Source organism: Desmodus rotundus, chromosome 2 (genome assembly GCF_022682495.2).
Source record: "Desmodus rotundus isolate HL8 chromosome 2, HLdesRot8A.1, whole genome shotgun sequence".
In the NCBI taxonomy this organism is placed as follows: domain Eukaryota; kingdom Metazoa; phylum Chordata; class Mammalia; order Chiroptera; family Phyllostomidae; genus Desmodus; species Desmodus rotundus.
This window is the reverse complement of record NC_071388.1, coordinates 125,809,307-125,835,424: the sequence shown is the minus strand read 5'-3', so window position 1 is coordinate 125,835,424 and position 26,118 is coordinate 125,809,307. Positions and strand designations below refer to the sequence as shown.

Sequence of the window (26,118 nt, the reverse complement as noted above, 5' to 3'; positions counted from 1 at the left end):
TTGTAAACATCAGCTGTAGTACAGTTATCTCAAAAAACATGGCCCATCTGTCCACTTTCAAGTTCATTCCCTTCCAGGTGAAAGCTCTGAGATTAGTTATCCGTGGCTGTGACATTAAGGGAGAGAATACTCAACTGCGAACCCGTCGTCCTCTGCTCCCTCCACATGACCTTCCTTGCAGCGTTTTCAGCAGCGTTTGCAAACGGGGAAATGCAGTGGCGACACCAGCGTGGGGGATGCTGCTGGGCTATGACCCACAGGTGGCCCTGCTCCCACCCAGCCCCCCAAAGATCACTCCCACCTGTCACACAAGAAAAGTTTATTGAAAAATAAAGTTCTCCCTAGTTTTGTCTACAGCGGTGGGAAACAGCAGTGCCCTCCATGCCGGTGCAGGGCGGCACCGCTTAAGCCCAGCGTGAACCAGCAGCTGTGTGAAGACACAGATGCGAACGGTCATTAGCTCAGACAGCAAGGTAGTGACAGCAGCTACAGTAGAAAAGACACCACCATCTCCTTTGGCATCAATTGCTCCGGTATTGTCCTGTTAACACCTGGGCAGGGCAGTGAACTGAACACTTCCCAAGGTTGCTCCCTCTCCCCTTTGGCAGAGGTGGCTGACTGCGCCAAGTCCCCACCATCCAGAGACAGCTGCCTGCCCTCTGAGTGCGTGCTGGCCCTTGCGCCTCTGCTGCGCTTTGCCAGCTGTAGGGGGCAGGGGAACCAAGCTAAGGCTCCACAAGATCAGGGATAGAGGGAATGATGCTTTGAAGGAGGTTAAGTTCTAGTCCTATACCCACCAAAGTCTAAGACTGCTGATTTACTGAAAACAAAGGAGCTTAACGACAGGACTCCAGCAAATTCTTCCATATTCCACAACGGCAATCTACCCAGAAGAGCACAGAGACAGGAGAGGACACACAGCTCTAAATCTATCAGGAAGGAAGAGCTAACACCCCAACAAAACAGAAAGTGAACTGATATTTGGGCGATTTGGGAAAAAAACAATCACTGAACCACAAGCAGCCTCTGGACGTGGTTCTGAAGCTAATCTCCCTCTCTCACCCGTGGCTTCACCAGGAAGGTGGGATAGTTTTGGGGTTCCCCCCAGGCTAGCTGCAGCAGCCTGGGGGAGAAGGGCATCTTCTCTGAGACTGGGGCCCATGCAAACATCACAGCTAACCCACCCAGGAGTCTGATCCCTGTGGACTGGACAGTGGAGGAGCCACCCCGACCAGCAGGGGACAGCAAAGGGACTTCCTGCGGAATGAGTAAGTTCAATTGGTTGTTCCTTTCCCCTTGAAAGCAGAAAAGCCTCTCTTAGGACCCTTCAGAGGAATGCAGTTAACTTTTAAGGGGTACGGTCAATGAGAATATTGACCTTAACTTCTAGCTCAAAAACTTGCATAAAGAAAAACTCTGGAATGGTCCAGGAGGTATCAGCGGGGTGAGGTCCAACATGGGGCCAGAGGTCACCCTTGTCATCTCCTGTACACAAGTCCCTGCAGCCCGGTCCCGTCTGGTGCTGAAGTGCATTTTCTGATCAGTCAGTGCATTCAGGGTCACGGCGATGTCCCCAGCAGCAGGGTGGGCCCGGGCCTTGGACGTGCTAAACCCACAAATCCTCTACAGCATTCCATCAACCCGGAATAGTTTCATGTAGGTATTACGTGAATCAACTGATAGGGAGGGAGCTCAGCTCTTTATTTCTCAAGTTTTGTGAAATGCTAATAACAACAATATTTAACATTTACTAGGGCTTACTATGTGCCAGACACTGCTAAACACCGAATCCTCACAAAACCCCTAAGTGCTAAGAAAGCTAGGTTAATTTTTTTTCCCTGCATCTGAGACTATACAGCTAATTTGGCCTTTTGCGATAAAAACTTGGTTTTCCACTTTTTGTCGAACCAACAAGAATGAAAGGAACTCGTCCTCCACGTTAGCAATTCCCCACCTTCACAGACAAGCCTGAGTCTATCTGTGTCCATCCATCCATCTCTTCACATGAAGGTGCCCTGTAGCCCTACAGGGATGGAGAGAATTAGATTGAAGCCAATGTGAAAACTGAAGTATTTTTTTAAATAAAGAAAACCATCCAGGCTTGGGATGGTAGCACATACAACAGAGCCTGTCGTGTAACAAAGTGGACTTTCTTAAATCATGAATTTGGGGGGCATGGAAGAGGGTGGTAATATCCCAATCACACACACAATCCAGGTAAACCACCGCGGAGAAACGGGGTGGCCTGCCTTTGTTTGGTCTGAAAAGCACAAACCCACCTGTGAACAGCAGTTCCCGTCAGCCTGTCACGGATGCTTTCGAGACCCGTGAGAAGCACCAGGCCTCTTCTCCCAAGAGGAGCCCAACAGTTACTTTTATTAAACCCTGTGTTCACTAAGAACAGAACAAAGGCGTGCTTATTCCTTCCCCTTCATGACGTGAACCAGACAGTGTTTAGGGGCCAGTGCTACTCATGAGCTCAGCGGGTACTGCTCCCGTCAGTGCAACCCCTCAGCTAGGGCTGGTCCTCGTCTCTGGCCACACCTCCCACAAGCCTGGGGGCCCGGAGCACAGCCCCACTGGCACATGCGCGACCAGCAGCCCCCAGACCCAAAGATGTGACTGAGCAGCTGGGGAGGGCATGGGCTGGTCTCGAGAAAGCCAGCACTTCTCTTGGGGTTCTGACAGCAACACGGGGGAGTATGTGCATACACGTGGTGGCCTAGGGGGCTTGAAGGGCGTTTCCGGTGCCCAGCCTGAGCTTCCGCAGTGATAAAGGACAGGTCCTGTCTCTGAGCTGTAGGAGTGTGCTCTCTTCCTTCAACAGCACCCAGATTCCAAAAACCAACCCCAAAGAAAAGTGAAAAGGCACATCAGAGAAACAATAAATATCAACAAAGAAATGGACTCTCAATATTTCCAAACATACAGCAAACACACAAAAAAGCAAACTATAAGCAGAGACAAAACCCCAATTTAAGCAAAAATGCAAAAAGATCCCTCTCCATTTGTATATGTGCAAATCAAATTACATACAAAAAATAAAATGAGGTGTTTACTGGCATTAAAAGAAGTGTGTTTCCCCTTTGAGGAGCTTTTACTCCTGAAAGTGTTTACATGTCAAAGGAAAGCTTTTTCTTTTAATAAATTAGTTAAATGTTTTCCCTCAAGTTTTTTAAGAACCCAAGATCACAGTTTGGGGTGGGGGGTGGCGGGCAAATTCCACTTAGAAAAAAAAATGTACAAAAACTTACAGACTGGGCAAGATATGCTCCTAGCACAGGAAGACGCTGATCCTGGCTTCAGACCTCTCTCGGTGTGGGAGTCACAGGCTGGTTTAGGACTCTATTAACGAAAATCACCTGGGGCCCACACCCTGAGAGCGCCCTCCTCCAGAGCAGGCAGGAGTCACGCCTCTCTGCACACAGGGCAGATGCAGGGCCCTCCCAAGGTTCCTGTTGCGGACCACTGACTGATGGGTTAAGTCTGTTGGGGCCCGGCAGCCAGTACCTCTCCAGTGTCACTGCCTCTGTTGATAATGCCTTCACCACGTGGAGTGTAGGTTGGTTTGCCCCACGCGCAGCAGCCCCGCTGTGGAACTCCGCATTACCTCGACCAATACTGGGCTGGCAGAGGCAAGAGAGACCTGAAGTGGGGTAAGTGCCTTGCTGGATTGCTGGACCCGAGGGTCCGGACAGGAGAAAAGGGGAGGCCCTGAGCTCGGGCAGCCAGCAAACAATCTTTGCAGCTTCTGGAACACAAGGTAGGCACAGCATCTTTCTGCAGAATGTAGAATGTAGCTTTCCACCTTCCTTGCTTTCTGAGTTCCTGTGCTTATTTAAACAGTCCTCTGCAAAATGGGTTAGCTTTGTGGAGTGTGGGAAATGGGTCTTGGCCCGCAGGCTCCCCCTGCTGGTCTAATGCCTATACTGACATGCTCACCATTGAAAGTTCCCGGAAGAGCCCAGGAGAGGGCAGCACCGGCCCAGGAATCGCAGGGCAGGGAGCTCAAGCAAATTCCCACAATTTAAGGTACAGCCAAGAGGCCCCTTCACAGGGAAAAGCAATTCCTAACAGCACGGAAGGCAGTTATTTCTCTTCCTACTGCAGGAAACTGCCCTTGCAAAGCTTAAAAGGACACATACACCCACACTCACTCACACCTTATTACCAAGGTTTCCTTTGGACTTGTGCCCTTGTGGCCAGGCCCAGGCCTCCCGGTCAGCACTCTCCCCAGCACATGTGTTCCTGGGCCCCCTGTGGGGTGGCAGAAACCCCAGCTGTCCCTCCTCACCCCCTCCACTCTCTAGAAGAATGGAGGTGGGATTCAGACCGAGAAATCTAAGTTAAAAAAAAAAAAAAAAAAGGCTTGTTGTGCATTTGGTATTATTTAAGTACCAGGGAAGAATTGCAAAGCTGGTAGAATTAACTTTCCACACCTAAAGACCCCCTCACTCTGGTCCTCAGGAAACAGCCCTTCCTTGAGTCTCACTTCTCGAAGGCCCACCCAGCCATTAGCCTGGTCAGCTGCCCAAGGGCATGCAGGGTGCTGGGAAGTCAGGGGCCGCCAGCGCCACCAAGGCACTGGGAACCACCCCGAGGGCTGGGTGGATCACAACTGCTCACAACAGGGAGACTCTCTAAGAGGGAGGAGAGGGCTCACTCTCACCAGCACGGGATGCCAAGGGCCTCACAGGAAGTACCCAAAGCACTGAAACAGTGCTTAGAGGGGTGGGGTGCTGGGGTGGGGAACTCACACGAGGCAGAGCACAGGGGTTCCAGGGCCGGAGAGGGGGTGTCAAATGAGTCTGACCAGGTCAAGCTGCCGACTGGCTTGTTCTCAGAATATTGGTGCCTGGGGTGAAAGCCGCCCCCACTCCCACCCCCACAGGTAAGTGGCCAGGGCAGTGAGTCAGTTTCATCCTGGCCTGTCCCTGCTCCCCCGGCCAATGTCAAGTTTACCAAGATCCCATTCCTTGGACTTTGGTCCAGTATCAGACATTACAGGGAATGTAACAAACCCACCTGTTTGGAGCCCAGCTCCAGGGGTGACACCAGGTCACAAGGGCCAGCTTCACTCCTGCCCAGTCCCAGCTCACAGGCAACATCACAACCGAGTCCCAACAGCTCTGTCAGTCCTGCACTTTGGGTTCACCACGCGCATGCAATGTCAGTTTCCCAACCTTGCACTTCTTCCCCTGGCTGGGCTGTCCCCCGCCGCGGGGAGGCGGCGTCTGACCTGTGGCTGCCATCCCTCAAGCACACACACAAGACGGTATTTTGTGTGGCCATCACCCGCTGTATGGAGCTACACCCACAGCCACCCGCAGGCGTGCACCCAGCCCCAGGGTGCACCATCTCTCCCGCCTGCAACCCCGGGAAGCAGACAAAAAAAAATAGTACAGTGAAGGTGGATGGTAAACAGTGGAAAATCAAAGAAACAAGACCTGTAATCAAGACCTCTTTGCCCTTCCCTGATCCCCCGCCCTCCCAAATAAATAAGTTAATGGATTTAGGAATGTTCCCAACACAAAGTTCTATCCAACCAGCTCAATTCCTCCTCTGGTTTTTTTGTTTTAAATGAATCTTGAGATTCGCTCTCTACAGTTGCTCCTCAAAAAATAAGACAGAGTTGTGCCTGGGAGCAAAACCAGGCTCCCGACCTGCTGTCTGCTCTCGTTTTGTTTTGGTGAAAACTCCACTGTGATGCTCACACCCCAGCAGGGCAACACCAAATCGAAACCTTCCACCAAAAAGTCCAGGCTCTGGCGAGAGTCCCCGAATGACGTCTGCCCCCTGGCTCTGCCAGGACGGGGCTGGAGCCACTGTCTTCCCCAGCAGAGTGCGTGTAGGGCCCCGCCTGTGGCCGCTATAGACAGTCTTCACAGAGGGCCACCTGGCCCTTGATGAAGTCCCGGCAGGGGCAGATCCTTCGGTGCCTGGGGTGGGCACCTGCGCAGCTGAACAGCAGGAGGTCACCTTGAAACACACAGTGCTTGTTCTTGGGGTCATAAGAGGGCACCAGGATGTCCTTGGCCAGCTCTGAGCTTTGGCAGATCACTTCGTACCTGAGGAGGAAGAGAAAGGCTCGTGGGTTGGAGATGCAGAGAAGGTATAGGTGGGCCAGGCTGACCTGGATTTGAGTCCTGGCTCCGTTTGTGACCCTGGACAAATGACCGAGCCTCTCTGTGGTTCAGTTTCCTCTTCTGTGAACTGGGGATGGACAACCCTTCACTCGCAGGGGAGGTGCGGGAATGACAGCAGTTCTTACAGAGCACGGGGCCAAGTCTAGCTCTGAGTAAGCGTCATTATTACAGTTACCATCATCACCATGACCATCCTACCCCGGCAGACACAGCGTGGGCCAGGACGCCTTCCTCCCCAGCCCTGCAGCGTGAACTGACCCACGCGCTAGCCGTCTCCATTTTCCTGTGTTCGCAGAAGCCTCGATTCTTGCTGACAAGGTGGGGATCCAGCTGGGAAACCTGAGGTTTCCTGCTGCCCCCAGAAAGCTTCTGGATACTGGGAGAGAAGCAGTGTATTACACCCCCCACCCTCACAGCCCCCATTACTCCTGCCCCCTCTGGTCTTCCTCCAGCCAACTAACAAACTCCCTGGCCCAGAGCCCTAGCCATCAATCACGTGGTTTCCAGTGCATCTGGCAGGGACGTGGGGGCTCTTAGGGGCTGCCGGCCAGGCTCCTGCCGCTTGGGAGGGCGGCCTTCCCTCTTATCTTGCTCTGCAGTCGCCAGAGAGCTCTGTGATGTCTCTAAATGCCCCAACACCTCTGGTCTTGGCATGCTGGCTGGGAGATGGAGGCACCCAGAGGGTTAAGGTTGTGGACCATGAAGGTGCGGCAGGAAGTGTGGATTTTATGGACTTCCTAAAGGAAAATGATTCAGAGATTTGGGGCTTCCGTGTCCAACACAAGATGCCCCTACTGGCCAAACCACAGAAAGGGTTTCCAGAGCTCATTTGTGCATTAAACGTTTCCATGCAGAGTGTGGCCTTGGGAAAGTTACGCTTAAGCTCTTTTTTTATCTAGGTGAATTTCAGCAGCTAATATGTCTTAAGTTGACTCATCTGCCTGGTACCCTGCTCACCAGGAGTGTGGACAGCTAGTCTCAGACCCCATGGCCAGGGGTACAGTTGTCAGGTGCCATGAAGAAACCCTCCTGCTACAGCCGCTGGGTCTCCTGGCTTCTGGCTCCTGGCCCAGCCTCCTGGGTGTAAGCGCAAAGCAGCGGAGGCTGCGGTGCAAGCAGCCTGCCAGGGATGACGCCCAGACACCACGAAGTGCTTGCTGAGACAGCATGTGCTACCAGAGCCACGGGAGCCCCCTTATGACCAGGCCCCCAGGGGTTCCCTTGATCCCATGCTGTGGGTGTGCACAGCTCTGGCCGCTTTTGGACACCATCCAAACCACTGGCACCCGGGGGCTCTCCCTGTTTTCAGTGTGCAGGTCCCTGTCCCACAGCCCTGGCTGGTCAGAAAGGCCACTCTGTCGTTCTTGCTTAACTAGTGTGCGGCAGTCACCAGAGAGGTGAGGTGGCTTTCCCCACCAGGGGAGTGCGTCCAGACCCCTGCCAGCCTCTGCAGGCCAGCCTCCTCATCCCCCCCTCCACCCCCCGTGGGCCCCTTGCTTTTTCAGGGTGTGCACATCACTGTTTCTGCCTCTCTATTCCTGTGATGTCTGTCACACCCATTCTCGGCCACACACACACACACACACACACACACACACACACACACACACCCCTGCTCATCCCGTAGTCTCCTTTCTGCAGAGGTGCAGACCTCTCCAGCTGGCCCAAACAGCTTCTCTTACAGGATGGGAGTTGGGCTTCTGAGGCCCATCAGCCCTTTCATAGCTCTTGAAGAATGAAAGGGCAAAGGCCCATTTTTCCCTGGGCCTCCCGAATTCCTGAGAGCAGGAAGCTGGCGTTAATTCTGTATTGCCTGTCCTGGAGCTGCCCCTTCCTCCCTGCTGTCCTGCTTATTTCCGCCCTGGATCGGTCAGGTGCCCCAAACTCCCTTTGGACCTCTCGGACTCAGGCCACCTCCCTTCTCTCGGGCGCGCCGAAGCACTCATAGTCTAGACTTCCCAGCTCAGAATTCCCTCAAACTCAACAATCCAAACTTTAGAAGATACAACTTGAAAAGGTAGTCAATTCACAAACGAGGTCTCGCATTAACACACGTTCTTATTCACAGAGCCGAGGTCTCCCCACTGGGCCACCCTGGCACGCACTCTGGCTCCTTCCCTCTACCCTCTGGTTTGGGTCAGGTAGGTCACAGCTCGGCCACGCATGCTCTTGCGCAGCAGTGTGTGGTCGCCCCTCCAGCACTGACATGGCACCTGGACGGCACCGGCGCTCAGACACTGGCCGCCTGCCCCTGGATGCAAGACGGCAGCGTGGGACACTCCAAAGGGCTCCATTCATGTCACAACCCAGGCCCCGAGCTGGGGAGGGGAAAGCAGCACTGGCCTGTAGGAGCCCCGCACTGCAAACTGGCCACGAGTACGGATGGGCCAGGACTGCCTCGTTCCGAGGGGGCACTCGATGGACTGCCAGATAGCGAGGGGGGCGGGGTGGTTAACAACGTGATCGGTATCTAGGAACGCAGGAACAACGTACTCAATCGGGCGTTACATTCAGAGCATTAATCTCAGGCAGATTTACTGCAACACAGCCGCCACTGCTGTCTCCTAGGAAGAAATCCCTACAGTGGGGTGTGGGATGGTTAGGCGGTCCCACGCATGGCCTGGCTTCCCCGTCCTGTCCTGGTGACTCCAGGCTGCCCCACTGCCCAGAGCTCTCGGGGAGCAGGGGCCGTTCTGCCTTGTCTTCAGCACTGGCTGCACACCATGTCACCATCACTCAGGATGTCCCCACTTTACAGGTGGTAAAATGGAGGAAACTGGCCCATTGGTCCCCTGCCTGTCCCCTCACTGGACCCAGACCTGTGCCCCAGAGGCAGGCTTGCTGTGTGGGGCCCGATCCCAGGGCTGGCAGCGTGTCTCAGGTTTCCTCCCCCAGAGGTGGGGACAGGCGGTGGGGGCGCACCGGCAGTTCAGGGTGTACAGTCCCTGGTCTGCCCCCGGCAGATCCAGATTCTGACACTTAGCTGCTTGGGGTCCTCAAAAAGCCACCTTGCTGTTTGTACAATGAGCCAGTGGGAAGAGCCTGCAGGAACCCTAGGACTCAGTAAATGTGCTGTGGAAATGGAAGCTTCTGGGACCAGTGCAGGCTTTCCGCAAACATCAGACCACCACTCACCCTCATGTGGTTTCACCAGTCCCAGAGCAGGCACCACGGGCTGTCCCCGCCTGGCGTGTGGGCGGATGGCGAACAAGCTGGCCTTTGAACCTGGTCTTTGCAGGAAACAGCACCTCCCGCCGCCCTCATCAGGAGAGTGACCCTGCAGCTGTGACGCCAGAGGCCAAGTGCGCTTTCCGCACAGGGTTCCATACCGCCCTGGAGAAGGGTGAGGCCTGTAGGCGGGGCCAGAGCAGCTCAGACCACTGTGCCCAGGCTACCGCTGCAGCCAAGCACGCTGCCTAACGGGGCGCGGGCAAGCCTGGAGCCCTGAACACCCTCTTCAAGACGGGGCAGTGCCGCTGCTCCCCTGAGCGTCTAGGGCTGGGAAAGCAAATCTCTTTCTTAGGGGAAAATGTCTGATTAGAGCTATTAAGGTGGGGGAGGGGTGCTAAATAATTAGGCACTGTATGGCTGGGGACAGGGTGTGACAGAAACGGGGACATTCAGCACTGCCAGGAGTCTGAGGTAAGAAGAAACCTCACGTGGAAATCCAGGAACTGCAAATGCCAACCCACAAATGCCAACGCAAAGGGAAGTGAGTGGCGTCACTAAAAGCAACGCAAACGGGAGGGCAAAGGGCCACACAGCGCAGAAGGCCCTTCCGCGGCAGCTCTGGCCTGGGTCTGGGCTGCGTCCCTTCCTGCTGAGGGGCCGGGTAGAGTCAGGCCTCGTTCCAGAGGCGCTGGAGGAGTAAAAAAGGGGGTGGGGACTGCAGCAGGGGAAGGTGGCAGTTGACTTTGCTGCGGGCGGTTCCGAGCCAGCTCCTTGCCCGCATTTCTCGTTCCTTCCCGACTCCAGGTGGAAAGGCCGTCACCGACCACCTGCGCTGCTTGGACAGCTGGGGGCCATCTGGGAACCAGGCAGCTGCTTGTGGTTCTGTGCCCACTCTGCTCCCGTGGTTCTTGGTGTAACGTTAGCAAAGTAAACACCTCCCACAATCTCTAAGCCCAGACTTGACATTAGTTACACAAATACAGCACCCCCATTCGAATTCTAAATGTATCAGCATGCCAGGTGACCTCATCTACCTAACAATAACAACACCAGGAGAACTTCCTCTGGGGGATCCGGCTGCAGCCTGCAAATGAAAACCTCATCCCTCTCAACCCAGCTCAAACCCACAGGCAAGCTGAGCTGCCCCCACCCCACCCCACCCCAGCACCTACTTCAGCATGTCCTTTTCCTTGTTCAGGTGCTGGAAGAAAGAAGGCTCACAGATGAGCTGGTTCTCCTGGCACACCTGCTTGCAGGATTGCCCTGGCTCAGCAAGCTTCACCTGCAGGGCACTGAGGGGCGGCCACATCACTTGCCCATGGCAGAAGTCCTAGAATGACAAAGAAGCTGTCAGCCAAGGGACCAAAGATGCAGCTGGTGATCCCCAGCCTGCCCCGCAGTGGGACAAGGGGAGGCTGCCTGCTGAGAGGGGCGGGGCAGTGAAGGGAGGAGGTGGGAGCCAGACACACTTGGGTTAGAATTGGGCTCAGCCAGAACATGGCCTTGGGTCAGCTCTTCACCTCTCCACCTACCAGCCTCCTCAAATGCAAAGGGGACAGCAGGACCTCCCACACAGGACGAGAGGTGATGCTGTCACATGCGCAGCACCGGCCGCCAGTGACCGAGGCCAGTTATCACCATTACCACCAGCAAGTACATAACCCAGCTATTCGAAAGTCTTCCGCCCTTGAGGGCCCTACTCCGGGCCCCCTCCACCAGCTGTTCGGTTTCCTCTGCTCTAATTCCCAAGACATGCCCAGTGTCTACCTAATGTGGCAGTCACCTAACGTGATATTCGTGTGAGCACCAGTTTCAACTTCGTGAAGCCAAGTGTACAGCAAGGTGCCAGTGGGCACTGCTCACAGGACCTCTCGAGGGGTCATAGCTCTGGTCGGGGCTCAGGCATTGCTGGTTGAGAACAATTCCAACACCGCACTAATTCATTCAACAGCGAGGTAAAAAGACTGAGGACGTGGGATAGGACCTGAAGTAATGTGGAAACCCCTTAGAGAGGCGCCCCAGCAAGGGCGTAGGGAGCTCTGAATGGGGCCGGGCCAGTCATTCCCAGGGTCTAGAGGGACTGGAGGCACCCAGGACGCCCAAGGAAGACCCAGGGTGGGGTGGGCAGAGGGACATTCCATGGATGGAGGGCCGGCATGAGCGCACATGCTGGGTGGCGAGAGGATGGCGTGGGGCTGGGGAAAGGGAGAGGAGAAGGGAGACTCCTTGACCTGGGGCCCAGCTTTCGTTTCAGCTGAGCCCGAAGCCACCCTGGGCGGGTAGCAGTGCTGGCTCTGGCACCCACCCATGCCCCACTGGTGGCCAGAGCTCGCTCTGCTCACACTGTCCTCCAAGTCCCCGGGCTGTCCCACCTGCGGAAGGTGCTGTCTGGCTGTGCAGGGGACCTGCAAGTTTAACTCCTTTTGGGGCGGGCTGGCCCCCAGGAGTGCCCAGTGGTGGTTGGGATCCCGGGCTCCGAACCCCACTTGTAGGAATCCACCCTGCAGACATACAGGCACACCTGGTGCAGACACCTGCACAGGACATCACAGCGGTGTTGTCAGAACAGAAGCATTAGAAGTGAAACAGCCAATTATTTGTATCTAAACAAGTAACAGTTACCTGTTTGGATACAAATAATAACACAAATGCAACAGGTCTTTGTTGTGGACATGAATCGCGTTCAGGCTACACCAAGGGGCAAAAGCAGCCGCGTGCAGGATGCTGCGCAGCGCTCCCACTGTGTCAGGCCCTGGGGGACGAGGCGGAGAGATGCGCAGGAACGCGCATTCGCTCCTGCGGGAATACCCCTTGGCACGGGTGCTGCTGAGAAAGGAAACGGAGGATCAAGATCAGGAGTGGTAAGGAAATTTACTTTTCAGTATATGTCCTTCTGGAATGTTATATTGTTCCTCAAGTTTTCTTCCCCACTGTGCAGACAAGGAGCTGATGGATAGCATTGGAGCTGGTGCGGGCAGAGGAAGGCGCCCACTCTGTGGAGGCCTGCAGGCAGGATGGGGCGGGGCAGCCTGACCTTGCGGGGGGGGGGGGGGGGGGGGGGGGGCCCTAGCGGTGAGCTGGGTGCGGCCCCTAGAAAGCAGGCCTGAGCTGCCCCCAGGAGGGGCCTCTGTATCATTCGCAATTTTTAAAAAAACCTGTGTGTATTACTTTTAGCCAGCAAAATGAAAACAAACGAGAGCAAAGTGAAATGCACCCAGGCTCTACCGGCAGCGGGCTCTGCGGGTACTTCCTGCTCCTTGTCACCAGCCGGGAAACTCTGGAGGAAACACACAACGTTGTGACCCCTCAGTTTCCGCGTGGTAAAAATAAAGAGGATGACTGATGGTTCCCCATGGTTCTTGCTTTTCCTACCTCCTTCCTGAAGGACAGGCGCTGCTACCTGCTGAGAAAGGCCACTGGCAGGTGCTGAGCACTCAAGGGGCTTCTATTCCGGTCTGTTCCAATCAGTGACCGAGACCCCAAATATAACGCAAACCCATGACGTCTGCCACTGCACAGCACCCCGTGACGAGGGGACGTGACTGAGCCCGGGTGAACTGGGAGGTTGACAAAGAGAAACCCCTCACTGCACCGTGGTCGGGAAACCCAGGCCTGGATCCCTACCAGCTGAAAACCGAAGATTCCAGACGAGTAATAATTCGGAGACCACAGCAATACAATGAAATATGTAGACATATTGGGATCAGCTTAATCTTCTGAAAGTCATAGATGGCAGCGGGGGTTGGGGTGAGCAGAGGGTGCCCCCACACAGCTCTGGCCATGTTGGCTGGGAAGACGCTTATTGGACTCCTCAGGTTCCTGACAACCTTGAGCTCAGTCCACGTGCTCGCTGAGGCACTGGCGGCACACGAACTTTGGTCCGGATGCCGTCACTAAGGGTCGCAGCTCGACTGCAGCCTGGGGGCACCTGACTAGAAACAGGGTGTTCACAGGTGACTGTCCCTCTCTTACCCGGCAGCACAAGGCAATGCACTGGCTGGCCCTTACTCTCTGTCCGTCTCACGAGGATGGCTGCCATCAATGTAGTTTTGCTGGTGAGCTGAGTGTGGGCATGGACACTGGGAAAAGGATAAGGGATCCTTCTTAATTGGTTTTTCTGGCTGGCTAGTGTAAGCTCCTTTGTTTATCTATCTTTATGAGACATCTGGTAACTTCTATGGCCTCTCAGTACTATAAGGAGATTTTAAATCCAACATACACCAAAGCCTGCTCTGTGACTGTCCAGAACAGGCAAGCCAAGCCACCAGAAAAACCGAGGTCCGATCACACCATCTACACCACTAGGAGCCAAGTGAGAATTTCGCTCTTTGCCTCCTGGATTTAGCTGGGCCCAACCCTTCATTCGGCTGGGGAACTGGAAGCCCACCATGGCTGAAGGCTCGAACTCTGGCTTGTAGAGCTTGCAAGAAAACCGTGAATGTCTTTCCTTATGTGACACCTGCAGGCAGTTAGAGCTGAGGGCAGTCTCGCTAGACCTGTTGAGTTTAGCAGTCTCTTAAGAAACTCTCGTGGTCTGTGAAGTAGTCCCAGGGACAACACAAACGAGGATGTGATGTGGCCAAAACAGGCACTTCGAGTCAGAGGGCCTAGATTTGGAGCTGTTTCCCCGTGGTGCCTTGGGCTCGCCACTCAGTCTGGACTTGTCCCCATCACTCACCTGTAGAAAGTGATGCTAACAGACTAAGTGATGGAGCTGCGCAGAAGGCTGGCAAATCAGCAGGTGGCCCACTCATGCTCACCTCCTGCGCCCCGTCCCTCACTGGGGTGGGGGGGTTGCCTGCACTCGCACAGAGGTTGCAGGAACTGCAGTGCTGCCTCTGCAGATGCGGGGCACCCTGCACCCTGAGGTCTGCTCAAAGGAAGTGCCCTCTGCGCCATGCGGCAGGGCGGATCTGAGGACACCAGTGCAGCCGACCTTTTTGAGGTCCCCTTCAACAGGTGAGCTTAGCTCAATTATACATGCACTGGGGGCCCTGTCACTCTTACTCAGGGCTCACTGGGTGCTGGTCTGGCATCCTCTCAGAGGTCTGTTTTAGAGGCCATTAGGATCGGGGATAGAAAAAATAGCAGGACATGATTAACGCTTGGTGAACCATCTGGTAGAACTCAGCAAAGGGAGGCCTAAAGGTGTTCCCGGTAAGCACGGGACCTGTGCCTTGTCACAGGTAAAGCCGGGGGGAGTGTGGTGATCCGGGCTGTGATTCTGGCCCCAGCTCGTGGACTTCACAGATGTCCCTTTAGCTTTCCCTGCATTTGTCCTTCAGTCCTTATGTAACTCCTGTGCGGTAAAACGAGGTGACTCTTAAGAAGGTACCTAGAAATGTTAAAGATAATATTCCAAGGTCAACCATTTTTTGCCATCAAGGATCCAGAGGTAAAAAGTCAAGTTGCCTGGATTGCATATGGCGATTTGTCCACGAGAGCCAGCCCTTTGCCCAGCTGCTTGCAGGGCACACCTGTAACTGCCACCCCTGCCATAAGCCTCTTCTTACCACTAGATCCAGCTCCCCCGGGTGCTCATGGGAGGCTGGAGGTCTTCTCTTTCTGTCAACCTCAGCACAGGCTAACATAGCAATGCCAACTTGTCTCCTCACTCTCATTCGTTCATTCACTCATTCAACAAAATACTTGCTAAGAATCAGAAAAGCATAATGGTTCAGAACTCCTGGGAGGAATTCAGACGCCTGGGTTTGAATCTAGCTCCTCCAATCACTAGCTGAGTGCTCTTGGCTAGTTACATAATCTTGCCTGTTTTTTGTGGTAAAATGCAGAAAATAGCAACTGCTACCTCCCAGAGCTGTAGATGTGATTAATTATAATGCATAAAGTGCTCAGAAAAATGCCTGATGTAAATAACACCACCTGCGGTTGGCTCTTACTGTCACTATATACATGCAAGGGACTCTCCTAGGTCCATGGGGGTGACTCAGTGAGGAAAAAAAAAAAGGAACCGAAACCCTTGTCTTCATAGAGCTTATAATCAATGAGGAAGACATAAAAACAAGACAAATAAATTATATATACGTGTTAAAGGGTGATAAGTGCTCTTAAAAGAATGAAGTGAAGGACCTGCAGGTCAGGAAGTGCCTGGGTGCCCCATTTCAGTTCCACCTCTGGTGACCGAGGCAGGGGTGTGGGAGAGAGGTACCGGCCTCAGCCCAGACCCAGGCAACTTTGTTCAGCAAACCTCCATGAAACACTCCTGTCTCACAGTTTGGCTTCGAAGGTTCGCTTATTGTCCATTCCAAACTTTACAAATGACTATTAAAGCCTCGCTAGGTGAAAGAAATACGAACACGAATGAAGCACAGTCTCCGGACTAAAGGCTCAATGCGCAGTGCTGGGTAAGAGGCCAACGTTAAAAAAATCACAACAGCACAAAACCGATGTCCGAACAAGAAGGCACAGACCACTCAGAGGAGAAAAATAATTAACTCTGTGGGGAGGGGAAGGGCGACAGTGGGAGCTATTCTAGAAAGCTTCCAGAAAATAGGGACTTCTAGACTGGGTTTTGTAGTATGAACAGGAGTTAGTGGTTTATCATTAACATGGTGCTTTGCAGATAATTGGTGCTCGGTAAAGAGGTGTTCACCTGTATGCAATGGCTGGGCATGCTGGAACTTTGACCGAAGAAGTAGGAAAGAACAATATGCTAACCGAGGGAGGCTTTATACAGAGTGAGGCATAAATAGTGATTTTTGATCTGGTTCACAAGCCCACTCTGAATAGAGAACATCTGCATTCCTCTCTTAACAATTATTTTAAGCAGTCACCCAATTTCCCTAAATTTGCTTGACTATTCTGAAAATTTCCTGCAGCAATTATAACGAGAAAGGCTTATTAATCATCACAAATTTATAGAAAAAGCAACGTTCTGAACGAGCGAACACAAGTTACTGTGGAAAAGAAGTGTGGGTGCGTACCCTGGGGAGTGTTCTTCACAAAAATGCCAGGGGAGCTGGAGGGACAGCGGGGGGCGGCTCCCCGGGAGAGCAGAACTTGGTGGAGGGCTGGCGTGCCCCTCCCTCTTGGTTACAGGGGGTGGGATCTCTTTCACAAACTCTTCGCCCCCATGCAGTCCAGGCCAGACCTTTAACGGAGTTACTACATCCACGACATAATCAGGTGCGAGTGGATTTCTGTGCGAACTCACATTGTCCGGAACCGAAAGGACAGGCTCAGATATAGGACTGGATGCAGGATCTAGAGTAAGTAAGGGCAGGAATTTGTAAAAAATAAAATAAAAGTGTGTTTGTGGGGGAAGTAGGGGTAAGTTCTAGGTTGTGAAATTGGGGTCTGAGCCAAGTTCAGCCAGTTATTTGAGGGATAAGGAACACATTTGTTATTTATATTATAGCTGGGGAATCCAGGGCCTGGCAGAGAAAAAATGTTCAATAAATATTGACTGACTGAACAGATTAAACACACTTCGGTTGCCTGTTGGTTGGTACCCACCATTCCCAGCCTGTGCTGTCCTCAAAAGGAGTGAACTCTGTTCCCAGGTGGACCCTGGGGCGGTGCCCAGTGGTGGGAGTGAATGTGTGCTTCCACCAGGGCAACAGAGGGGGCGGTGGGGAAACTGAGCTGTGGGGACCAATCTCCGCAATGGGCTCCACCTACACGCGCGAATCAGTGCGCCACAGGTTCACCCTGGAAAGAGTGAGACTTCCACCTTTCACGTTCCACCTCCTTCCACTGCTGGGAAGGGCCCAGGAGAAGGGAAACATACGTCCACATGCATGTGAATGTTCCCAGCAGCACTCTTCACAGGAGCTGAAAGGTGGCAACAGCCCAGATGTCCACCGGCTGGTGAGCGGATGAACACACTGTGGTATGTCCAAGGAATACCAGTCAGTCAGCAATAAAAAGGAACGAAGCACTGATACGCGATACAATGTGCGTGGACCTCGCAAACATTACACTGAGGAAAGGAAGCCAGAAATCTCCAGCAAAGGCAAAGCTACAGAGACAGAACACAGATCTTAGGGCTTGGGTCAGGGAGCAAGGACTGCCTGCAAACAGGCACAAATGCAAGCTTTTTGGGGTGATGAAATCGTTACCAAACTAGATTGTTGTAGCAATTACATACACAACTATCAATTTGCTAAGAGTCACTGAATTGTATCCTCACGTGGAGTGAATTTTATGGTTTGTAAACTACACCTCAATGAAGCTGTTTACAGAAACACACCTTGTGCCCTGGCTGGCGTGGCTTAGGGTACTGAGTGCAGGCCTGCAAACCAAGGGGTTGCTGGTTCGATTCCCGGTCAGGGCATATGGCTGGGTGGCAGGTGAAAGGCAGCCAATGGATGTTTCTCTCACACATCAATGTTTCTCTCCTTCTCTGTCTCCCTCCCTCCTGCTCTCTCTAAAAATAAATAAATGAAATCTTAACCCCCCCCCCCCACCTGGTTTCCCCCCTGGTTTGGTTTGGGTTCTTGCAGTGGCAAGTAAGGCTCTACTCTGTGCCAGGCACTGTCTTAGCCCTCAACATGTGTTTATCTGTTGATTCCTCCCCGCAGACCTGCGGTGCAAGCAGTCTTATCCCCACTGAACAGACTGAGCAGTGAGATAGGACACTTGCCCAGGTCACAAAGAGAGGGGAGAGAGCCCACTGCTTAATCCTTACCCACCCAGTCTTGCTAGACAAACAGTAGCACTGAATAGTGATAATTCGACATAGTAAGAAGCTAGGAAAATTCCTTGGCAAGTAGAATAGGGCAACTGAGACAGAGAGCAGAACACAATGGCTGAGCAATTTACAGCCAGGTGCAGAAGGTCACCTCCCTAGAGATTACATCTAAGCATCAGTTGTGTTTCAGCTCCAAGCCCAGATGCCAGGACCAGCTGCAATGACAAACGAGTTAGTGCCCTGCCCTGGCACTGACCAATCAGTAGAGACCAGGACCATGGAAGAGCACACCTGGAAAACTGATGAATATTCTGCTGAAGCCCTCCGCTGAGACCTCCCCTAAGAAAGATTCCCACCTGTAAGAGAGAGATAAAAGCTTAAGACAAAGGAGTCAGTGAGCACCCTCTCCTTCTGGGGAGCAGGCTGCATCATTCCCTTTCCTCTCTTCTTCCCCCACTTCTATCCTCACAGGCGTGCACCTCCTAAACTCTAAGAAACTCTGAGACTTGCAACCAGGGGAGCAGTGGGTAGTAGCAGCTCATCCCAGGCTAATCCCCCAAACCTGTTTCCAAGGCCCCTTTTCTGAGACTTCCCAGTGAGCGAAGGCAGCCCAGCCTAGGCTCTCCTGTTGCTGCTTCTACGCTAAGCCCTTCCTTGTTTTACTGCCCCCAGCTTTAATAAATGCACCCCCATACTCATCTGGACTGATACTGTGAATTCTTTCCTGCACAAAGTCAAGAGCCCACACAATACTGGCTGGCCCCAGGCAGACCTGCTCAGCTCCAGGCCCCCTGCCCAGTAATAACCTCTCCCCCTTTCCATTCCTCTCCTTCTTGCCCTGCAACCTGTCACTTCCACCACTGCCCCTACCTGGACTATCCAGATTCACTACCAGGCTTGCCCTTACTCCCCACGGAGTTCAAGATGAGTCGATTTCCCCAGAACTGAAGCTGACTCACAGTGGCTCTTGGAGTTAACTCATTTTTCCCTCATCTCCAAAATGCTTTTCACATGAATTACCCAGCTCTTTGCCATATAACATGAGCACAAGAAAGTAGGGTTGAAGAACGTAGGTATGGTTTTGAGAAATTAATCAGAGCGTTGTCATTTGCCACTCACTTAAAAGAACCTGCTATACTCTGTGGCCTGAGGCAAGAACCTAAGTCTTTGCCGAGAAATACACGAGAAACTTGACAGGCCTGGGCCCACTCAAGTCAGGGAAGAATGGCACTCCTGATCTTGGATCACAGGATTTTTGCCACCCCCTGCTGCTGGAGAGAGGACCTCATTGAGAGAGATGGTTTCAAAGAGCTTGCAATCCAAATCAACATTTTTTTCACACAGTAAAAGGGAGGCAAGGACATTAAAGGGAAAAAGCAAGTGGTTTTCCTGAAGCCAGGACTCTCTTGTTGGACGCTCCAGCTGGATCGGCAGGCACGAGGCAGGTGTCCTGCTGTCAACCACTCAGCTGTACGTGGATGCCTGGGGCTGTCACAATTGCAGTCAATTGGCCTCTTCAGGCTCCCGCCGCCTTCGGTGAGCCTGACGGACTCCTCTGAAAGGGCTCTGGGATGAAAGCTTCCTTGTTCCTCTTGTAGATCACAGGGAGGACTTGGAGGCAGAGATCAGCCTAATTAGAGCTGATGCTCCTAAGGGAAGCTTGAGGTGTTACCACCTCTTCAGAGCTTGAGGCTTTCCTGCTCAAACCAGAAACACCCCTCTCTCCAGTCTCACTGCTCTTTGAAGATACCCCTCTAGCTACAAAAATAATGAACACCCAAAGCTCCAAACCACCGTGGCCTGGAGACACCTGTTAGAGGCAGAAGACCCAATCTGTCAGCCATTGGAGTTTTGGCTTCCTGTCTTCCGGTGGAGTTGGGGGAACATAATGGCATCAATAAACACCTCCACAGAGGCCTGGAACAAACTCAAAATGGGCCCCTTTATGGCTCTTCTTGCAGCCCTGGGAGAATGTTTAATAAGAAATACCTAGAAGATTCCTAGAATGATTTTTCTAAAACACCAACCTGACGACACCACTGCCCTCACCCTGCCTTGCACCTGTGCCACAGTCAAATCAGACTTCTGCACTTGAGAATCTGTGATTTTTGTATTTGTGAGCCTCGTTTGGTGACCCGTCTCCTCCCCAGCCTCATGCTCTCACGTCGTCTCTCTCTTCAGTCATAGCTAAACTTCCAGTATTTCACCACCATGTCTCTTTATTTCTCTCCAGGCCTTTGCCTCTGGATCTCCTGCCCTCCATGCCCCAGTGGGCCTTCAAGACGCCTCAGCTGCCAGTGCTCCAGCACAGACCCTGCACCCGCGGGCCCAGCTACAAGGTCCCAAAGCACCCTGGTCACATCACTGTTACAGGGCGTAACCTACACCAGTGGCTTTGCCTGTGGCCTGGACTGGCCTCTCTGTGACACTTGAAGCTACCTGAGGACAAGGACAAGTCTTTTAACACCTTTTCTATCCCAACCCCCAGCACAGGGCACAGCATGCAGCTGGCACGTACTTACTGAGCAGATGAATGAATGAACAACAGCAGGCAAGAGAGCAAGCTCTGGACGTCTGTGAGCCACAGAGTGATGCAGAGAAGTCTGCAGCCAGGAGGTGGTGTGGGAGGGCAGATTCATTAGCATGTTCTCCTTAGGATGTTTTAGTGACATGTTTTCCAATCCTAAGGTCCACGAGGAGCTTCCTGGTGCACACCCACAACAAAATCAGAAGGCACGTGCTCGCTCACCCACTCATTCATTGCACCTACTATGTGCCAAGCAGAGGGCTAGGGACATGGTATTTAGAGGCAAACAAGATGGGGGTGGCCCCTGCATTATGTAGCATTTACCAAGGTCTCTCTGGGGTGCACGACCTCCCTGCTTGAAAGGAAACTGAGTAATAGGATTTAAAGAGAATGGGCCCCATGAGAACTTTAAGGACTGGCTGGGATTCAGGAGTCCTAGGAAAGAAAGAAAGCGAAGCCTTCAAATAAACTTGATGAAGAGTCCTTTCCCTTGTGGTGGTGAGTAACCCTTTTCCCTGCGAGGAAGTGGAGATGGGAAAGGAGGAGGTGGGTTTCGGCGGCAGCAGCTGCGGGGTCCTAGTAAAACCGCAGATGGCCTCCCGTGACGGTCGTAAGAGCCGTGTCTTAAAACTCACTGCCAGGGGAGGTCACAGCAGCTCCTGCCTGCACCTTCGGGGAGGGCCGGCAGCTGCTTTTGGTAAAAGAAGGTGAGAAGCGTTGCTCTGGGCTTCCTGCCGCGGCCCGGCCCCGCAGTGCCCTGGGTGCAGGGCTGGGTGCAGGCCACCCACCACCAAGCCTTGATTCCAGGCCTTGTGAGTCCGTGACTGTGAGATTGAGTTCCCGGTATCCAGAGAGCGGGGTCATTACTGCCACCTCCCAGGATTACATGCGGATTCAATGAGATGATGCACTGTGATGAGCTCCGTACACACTGGCATGGAGTCTGTAGGTAAATGGCTGCTGGAGTTAGGAGGACGATACTGTCATTCTTATTTAGGTGTCAGACAAAAGCCGCATAATAATTCAAATGCTTAGCTTTCATGGTAAAGTCTGATGAGTAATACTGTATAATATATAATAATAAAATATGTTTATGTAAGAATATACTTCAATATTGTACATGCTCGAATGTATTAGGTAATGAACGTACCAGCTGCATTTATTGAGCACTGCGTGCCAGCCCTGTTCTAAGCACGTCACGCGTGTCAGCTCACTGAACCCTCACCTCAGCCCTCTGCGGTTCTATTAGTAACCTTATTCCACTGGAGTGGAAACTAAGGCACAGAGAGGCTGAGTAACATGCCCACTACGAGAAAGACACGGTGGTGGGCTGGAACCCAGGTGGCTGGCTGCAGTGTGCCATCTTGGCTGAAAAAATCAGAGGATCAGACCGCCACCCTGAAGCCTCCGCCACGGCTCTCCCTGGCTCTCCAGCAGCAGCACCCGGGACTGCCCGCTGCTCACCACCGGCTGTCAGTGCAAACCTTTCCTCTGCAACCTCTACCGGGCCTATGATCTATGCCTACTATATTTTCAACACACCATTTCTATTTTAGTCTGCACAATCCTCATCCCCCATTGTGTAAAGATTTCTTGATCACCCCAAGACACGCTGCTTTACCCTTTCAGGGGAGCCCCTTACTTCTGGAATCTGGTCAGAGTTCATACTCCCCTACCCCCAGGGGTTCCCAGTCTGCCTATTTCTAGCTGTGTTGCTTTTGAAGCCTGAGGAATTAGAGTGTTATAAATGGCAACGACACTCTTGGCCTTTACTTCCACAAGCACAAGCCACCGTCCACACTCTGATGGGGTCACGGGACTGGCAGAACCCTCCCCTGCTTGGGAAGTCAAGTTCTGCTTTTGTCTGTTTTATATACTTAGGTTTCATGTAAAGTTTCATTTGAAAAGGGGTCCTGTTTTAAAAGATGTTTGAAAACCGCTGAAAAGTCTTAACATACTTGGAATTAGAGAACATATATTAAAGAAATGCTTGGAAACCACAGGGTTCAGACCCTGCCTTTCTTGGGGTGAGAAAGACCACCAGGTGCGACCAGAGGCCGTCTCTGTGCCCCGCCCCCAAGCCTTTTCGATGCCTCTCAGAACCCAGCGAAGGCAGGTTTCCACCCCGTTCCTCCCATAAGTTTCCTCTTGGCCTGCCACTGTCATAAAGAACATTCTTCCCCCTGAGGACAGACTGACTCCGCTGGGTGACCACGACAGGGCACGCTTTAGAATTCCAACAAGCCATTTTCCAACTTCTGGAGTCTTTCAAATCAAGAAAATAACCATGAAACCATGGTGAGCTCTCAACTCTTCATGAGAGCCCTCCTGGGTAGCAGGAAGCAGGACATAGCACAGACAGATGGGACTCTGCAGAGCCTTACCTGCTTTTCAATGAAAGCGTTGATTCTCTGCAGCATCCCCTCACACGTGAATTCATACGGCATGTACGGCTCAATCTGAGGAAACAGACACGGTGTGACAAGAGGAAGACAAGGAATATGAGACACTTCCCCAGTCTTCTACTGACTCACTCACACTCAGGCGCCAATCCTGCAGTTAGCCTTGTGAGGGGCTGCATCTATGAACATGGAAGGTAAGAGACCTGGGCTCACAACCTCACTGCTCCTTACTACCTGTGGGATCCTGAGCCAATTACCTCCCATCCCTGAGCCTCAGGTTTTCCTGTGGAAAATGGTGACCAGAAAAACCTGCCTCTTTGAAGTTGTAGTGAAGATTATGTAGGGGGGGGAAAAGTAAGCACTTAGGTCAGTGTCTAGCACAGAGAAGGCGTTCAGCAAAAGGTGGGGAGAATCACTTTGAGGACGTAAGCCCCCGGGGCAGGGTCCGCAGTTGCCGGGCTGTCTTTGCCTCTCAGTGCTGAGCAGTGTGGGGCACACAGGAACTCGAAGTTCGCCCAAGCAGCTGGTGAGTGAATGTGCGCTCACTGCTCTGAGAGGGGCACACGATGAGTGGTTTAAGGACCCATGACGGTGACAAAAGCATTGTTCTACTTTTGTAGGTGAGATTGACATGTGATGAAAACTATAATATGTGGTTAAAAAAAAAAAAAAGAAAGAAAAAATGCAGTGATAAAGTGCCACAAAGAGTTTATGTAGAGGGTCCTAGGAGGCTGGGAGGTCAAAGCAGACTTATGCTCATGCTGGGCTATCAAGGTCAGCGGTGATCCCAGCAAGCCAAGGTGCAGAAGGTATTCCAAGTAGAGTGATTAATATGAGACTAGACACCAACAAAGACAGCAGGAGGGTAGAGCTCAGAATCACAGAGGCTGGGAGACAAGGCTGGGAGGAGGTTCACTGGATTTCCACAAAAGCACTGAGATCTCTAGGCTAAGGAGCCTGGACCACATTGAGGGTGGCCAGAGACACAGAGGGAGCGTTGCTGGGGTGGGGAGGCAGACCGATCAATATCGTGCCACCCGTGGGAAGGGGAGAATGTGAGTTCGATCCTGCTGCACAGTGCTTTGCCAACATTGTGAAGCCTGTGTGTGCGGGGCAGCCAGCCAGCATTTCCAATGGAATGGAAATTTCACTTGGCAGAAAACCATTGGCAAACAGCGTGTTAGAGCTTCCTACAGCCCGACAGCACTGTCGGCAATGGGAGACGGGGCACCATCATCATCTCCCTCTGAAGTCTATACTTGCCTATCTTGAGACTACAGGGTAGAGAACTGGACAAAACATCTATGAGCTGAAAATGGGACAACTGACAGAAGACACTCTTCTGTGGGCACACAAGCAGTGGGCCTCAAGGCAGCCTCTCTTTTTTTGTGTTAATACACACTACAGTTTAAATCTTAAACTATGATTGCTAATTTCATAATGTATCTTCAAACATACAACTAGATGGTGTGTCACACAAGCTGTACCTCACCATCTCTGGTACATCCATCCAAGCTGAGCTAAAAGAGGGTGAGCGTTAAGTATTATACTATCAGGGCATGACTGTTCTGTAAGAACAGAGGTCATTCTGTTCCTAGATAGTTCATTTCTGAAAAGTTCAAAATACTTTGAAAACTGACTTCCCTGTTCCGAGCTTGTGCCTTCTCATCTCAAGCTTTTGCACTGCTGTGTCCTCTCTAACCCTGACAGAGCCCTTCATACCAAATGTAAACTTTATCTTTTCTTTTAAAGGTTATTTATACATTCAATCAGTGGATGATCCCAGAAGCTCCCTATAACTGGCCTAGAGACATGTCTTTTTTCAAAGTTTCATAGAAGAAACAAACGGACAATTGACAGCAGAGGACTTGGCATATTGGGCTCATTTATAGGGAGACAAGTAGAATTTCTAGAGTGAAATAAACAAACATCAGTGGTCATCTGTCATGAGACAGCAGCTCCGGGCATGTGGTAGGAAGCAGGCTGAACACTCGAGGGCCACTCCTACAACATATTGCAAAGGGCATCCATTACAAATGGAAGTGAGTTAGTTCAAAGGGCCTAATGCAATACAGCAAAATAGTTCTTCCTGTATTGTCCTAGAAACCAAACTCAGTTTAACCAAAGGGAGGCTGAGTCATTCACTGCTTTGTGGCCCAGTTCACTGTTTTAAAAGACACAAAGCCAAACAATTTTCCTATAAAGGAAAAGCAAAAAAATGAAATTGTATTAAACCACCTCTACCACCCTGATTTGCACTAGCCGTCTGCTATGGACAGGAGCAGATGCCCAGCTCCGGGGTTGAAGAGCACTAGTGAGCCTGTGATGTAGAAGATTGGAGTGTGTGTGTGTGTGTGTGTGTGTGTGAGATAGTTTTCTGCATGACACTCCTTCAGGAATAAGTTGAGGCTACTTTGAGAGATGGAATGAAAGGAAATGCTGAAACCACAACCAGTCACTGAGAGACCCAAGCAGGGCCAGCTGTGGAGCAGCAGGGGGAAAGTTCTAGGTCATGCTGCTTTGTGGAAAAAGGACTGCTACTCATAGGCCATGGGAAGGATGTCTGCTGGCTGCACTGCGCAGTTCCTATTGGCTTTGGAAACTTTCCATTGCCTTCCCACCTTCTCCTCCATTGTCTCTTATGTTTCAGTCTGGAAACTTTCTGTTGAGAAGCCTTCAAGTTCATGGATATTTTCCTCTGCTGTGTACAGTCTGCCGATAAGCCCACTGAAAGAGTTCTTCATTTCTGATACTGTATTTTTCAGTACTAGCTTTTTCTCATTTGGCTTTTAAGAAGTTTCCACCTCTCTGCTGAAATTCCCCATCTCTTCACATATGTTGTCTACTGATTTCACCAAGGCTTTTAATGTATTTATCCTAGCATTTCAAAGTTGCTGTATAATACTTCCAACATCTGGGACATCTCTAGGTCTAGTTTAACTGAATAAAAATTCACTGTTTCCTCTCTTCATGATGAGTCGTGTTTTCTTGCTTTTTTGACTGTCGTGTAAATTAAATCTTGTAAATTAAAGATGAGAATGCTTTACACCCGATTTCTGACCCATTTCTTCCCTTACCAGCGGAAGGATTTTAATGACGATCGTTTTGTATTAATCTCATTCCTTACTTCATCTCTTTCTTACCCTTATCTTTCCCTTCACTTCATTTCATGCGTTTTTCTCGCTTTCATCTTCTGTATTACCTTAACAAACTAGTCAA

The 26,118-nt window shown here is 51.9% G+C and overlaps 1 protein-coding gene across 9 annotated transcripts in view; it reads right to left on the bottom strand.

Annotated features, from left to right (window-relative positions):
- Positions 1 to 304: 304 nt before the first annotated feature.
- The window catches only part of MGAT5 (alpha-1,6-mannosylglycoprotein 6-beta-N-acetylglucosaminyltransferase), a 335,766-nt gene continuing 309,952 nt past the window's right edge, over positions 305 to 26,118 (bottom strand). For all 9 annotated transcript variants that reach the window (XM_053918609.2, XM_053918606.2, XM_053918607.2 and 6 more), the window contains 3 exons: positions 22,882 to 22,956; positions 10,490 to 10,647; positions 305 to 6,068 (listed from right to left, as the gene is read on the bottom strand). In XM_053918609.2, coding sequence (XP_053774584.1) covers positions 5,870 to 6,068; positions 10,490 to 10,647; positions 22,882 to 22,956 — 432 coding nt within the window. In that variant the 3' untranslated portion in view covers positions 305 to 5,869. The remainder of the gene's footprint in view (positions 6,069 to 10,489; positions 10,648 to 22,881; positions 22,957 to 26,118) is intronic.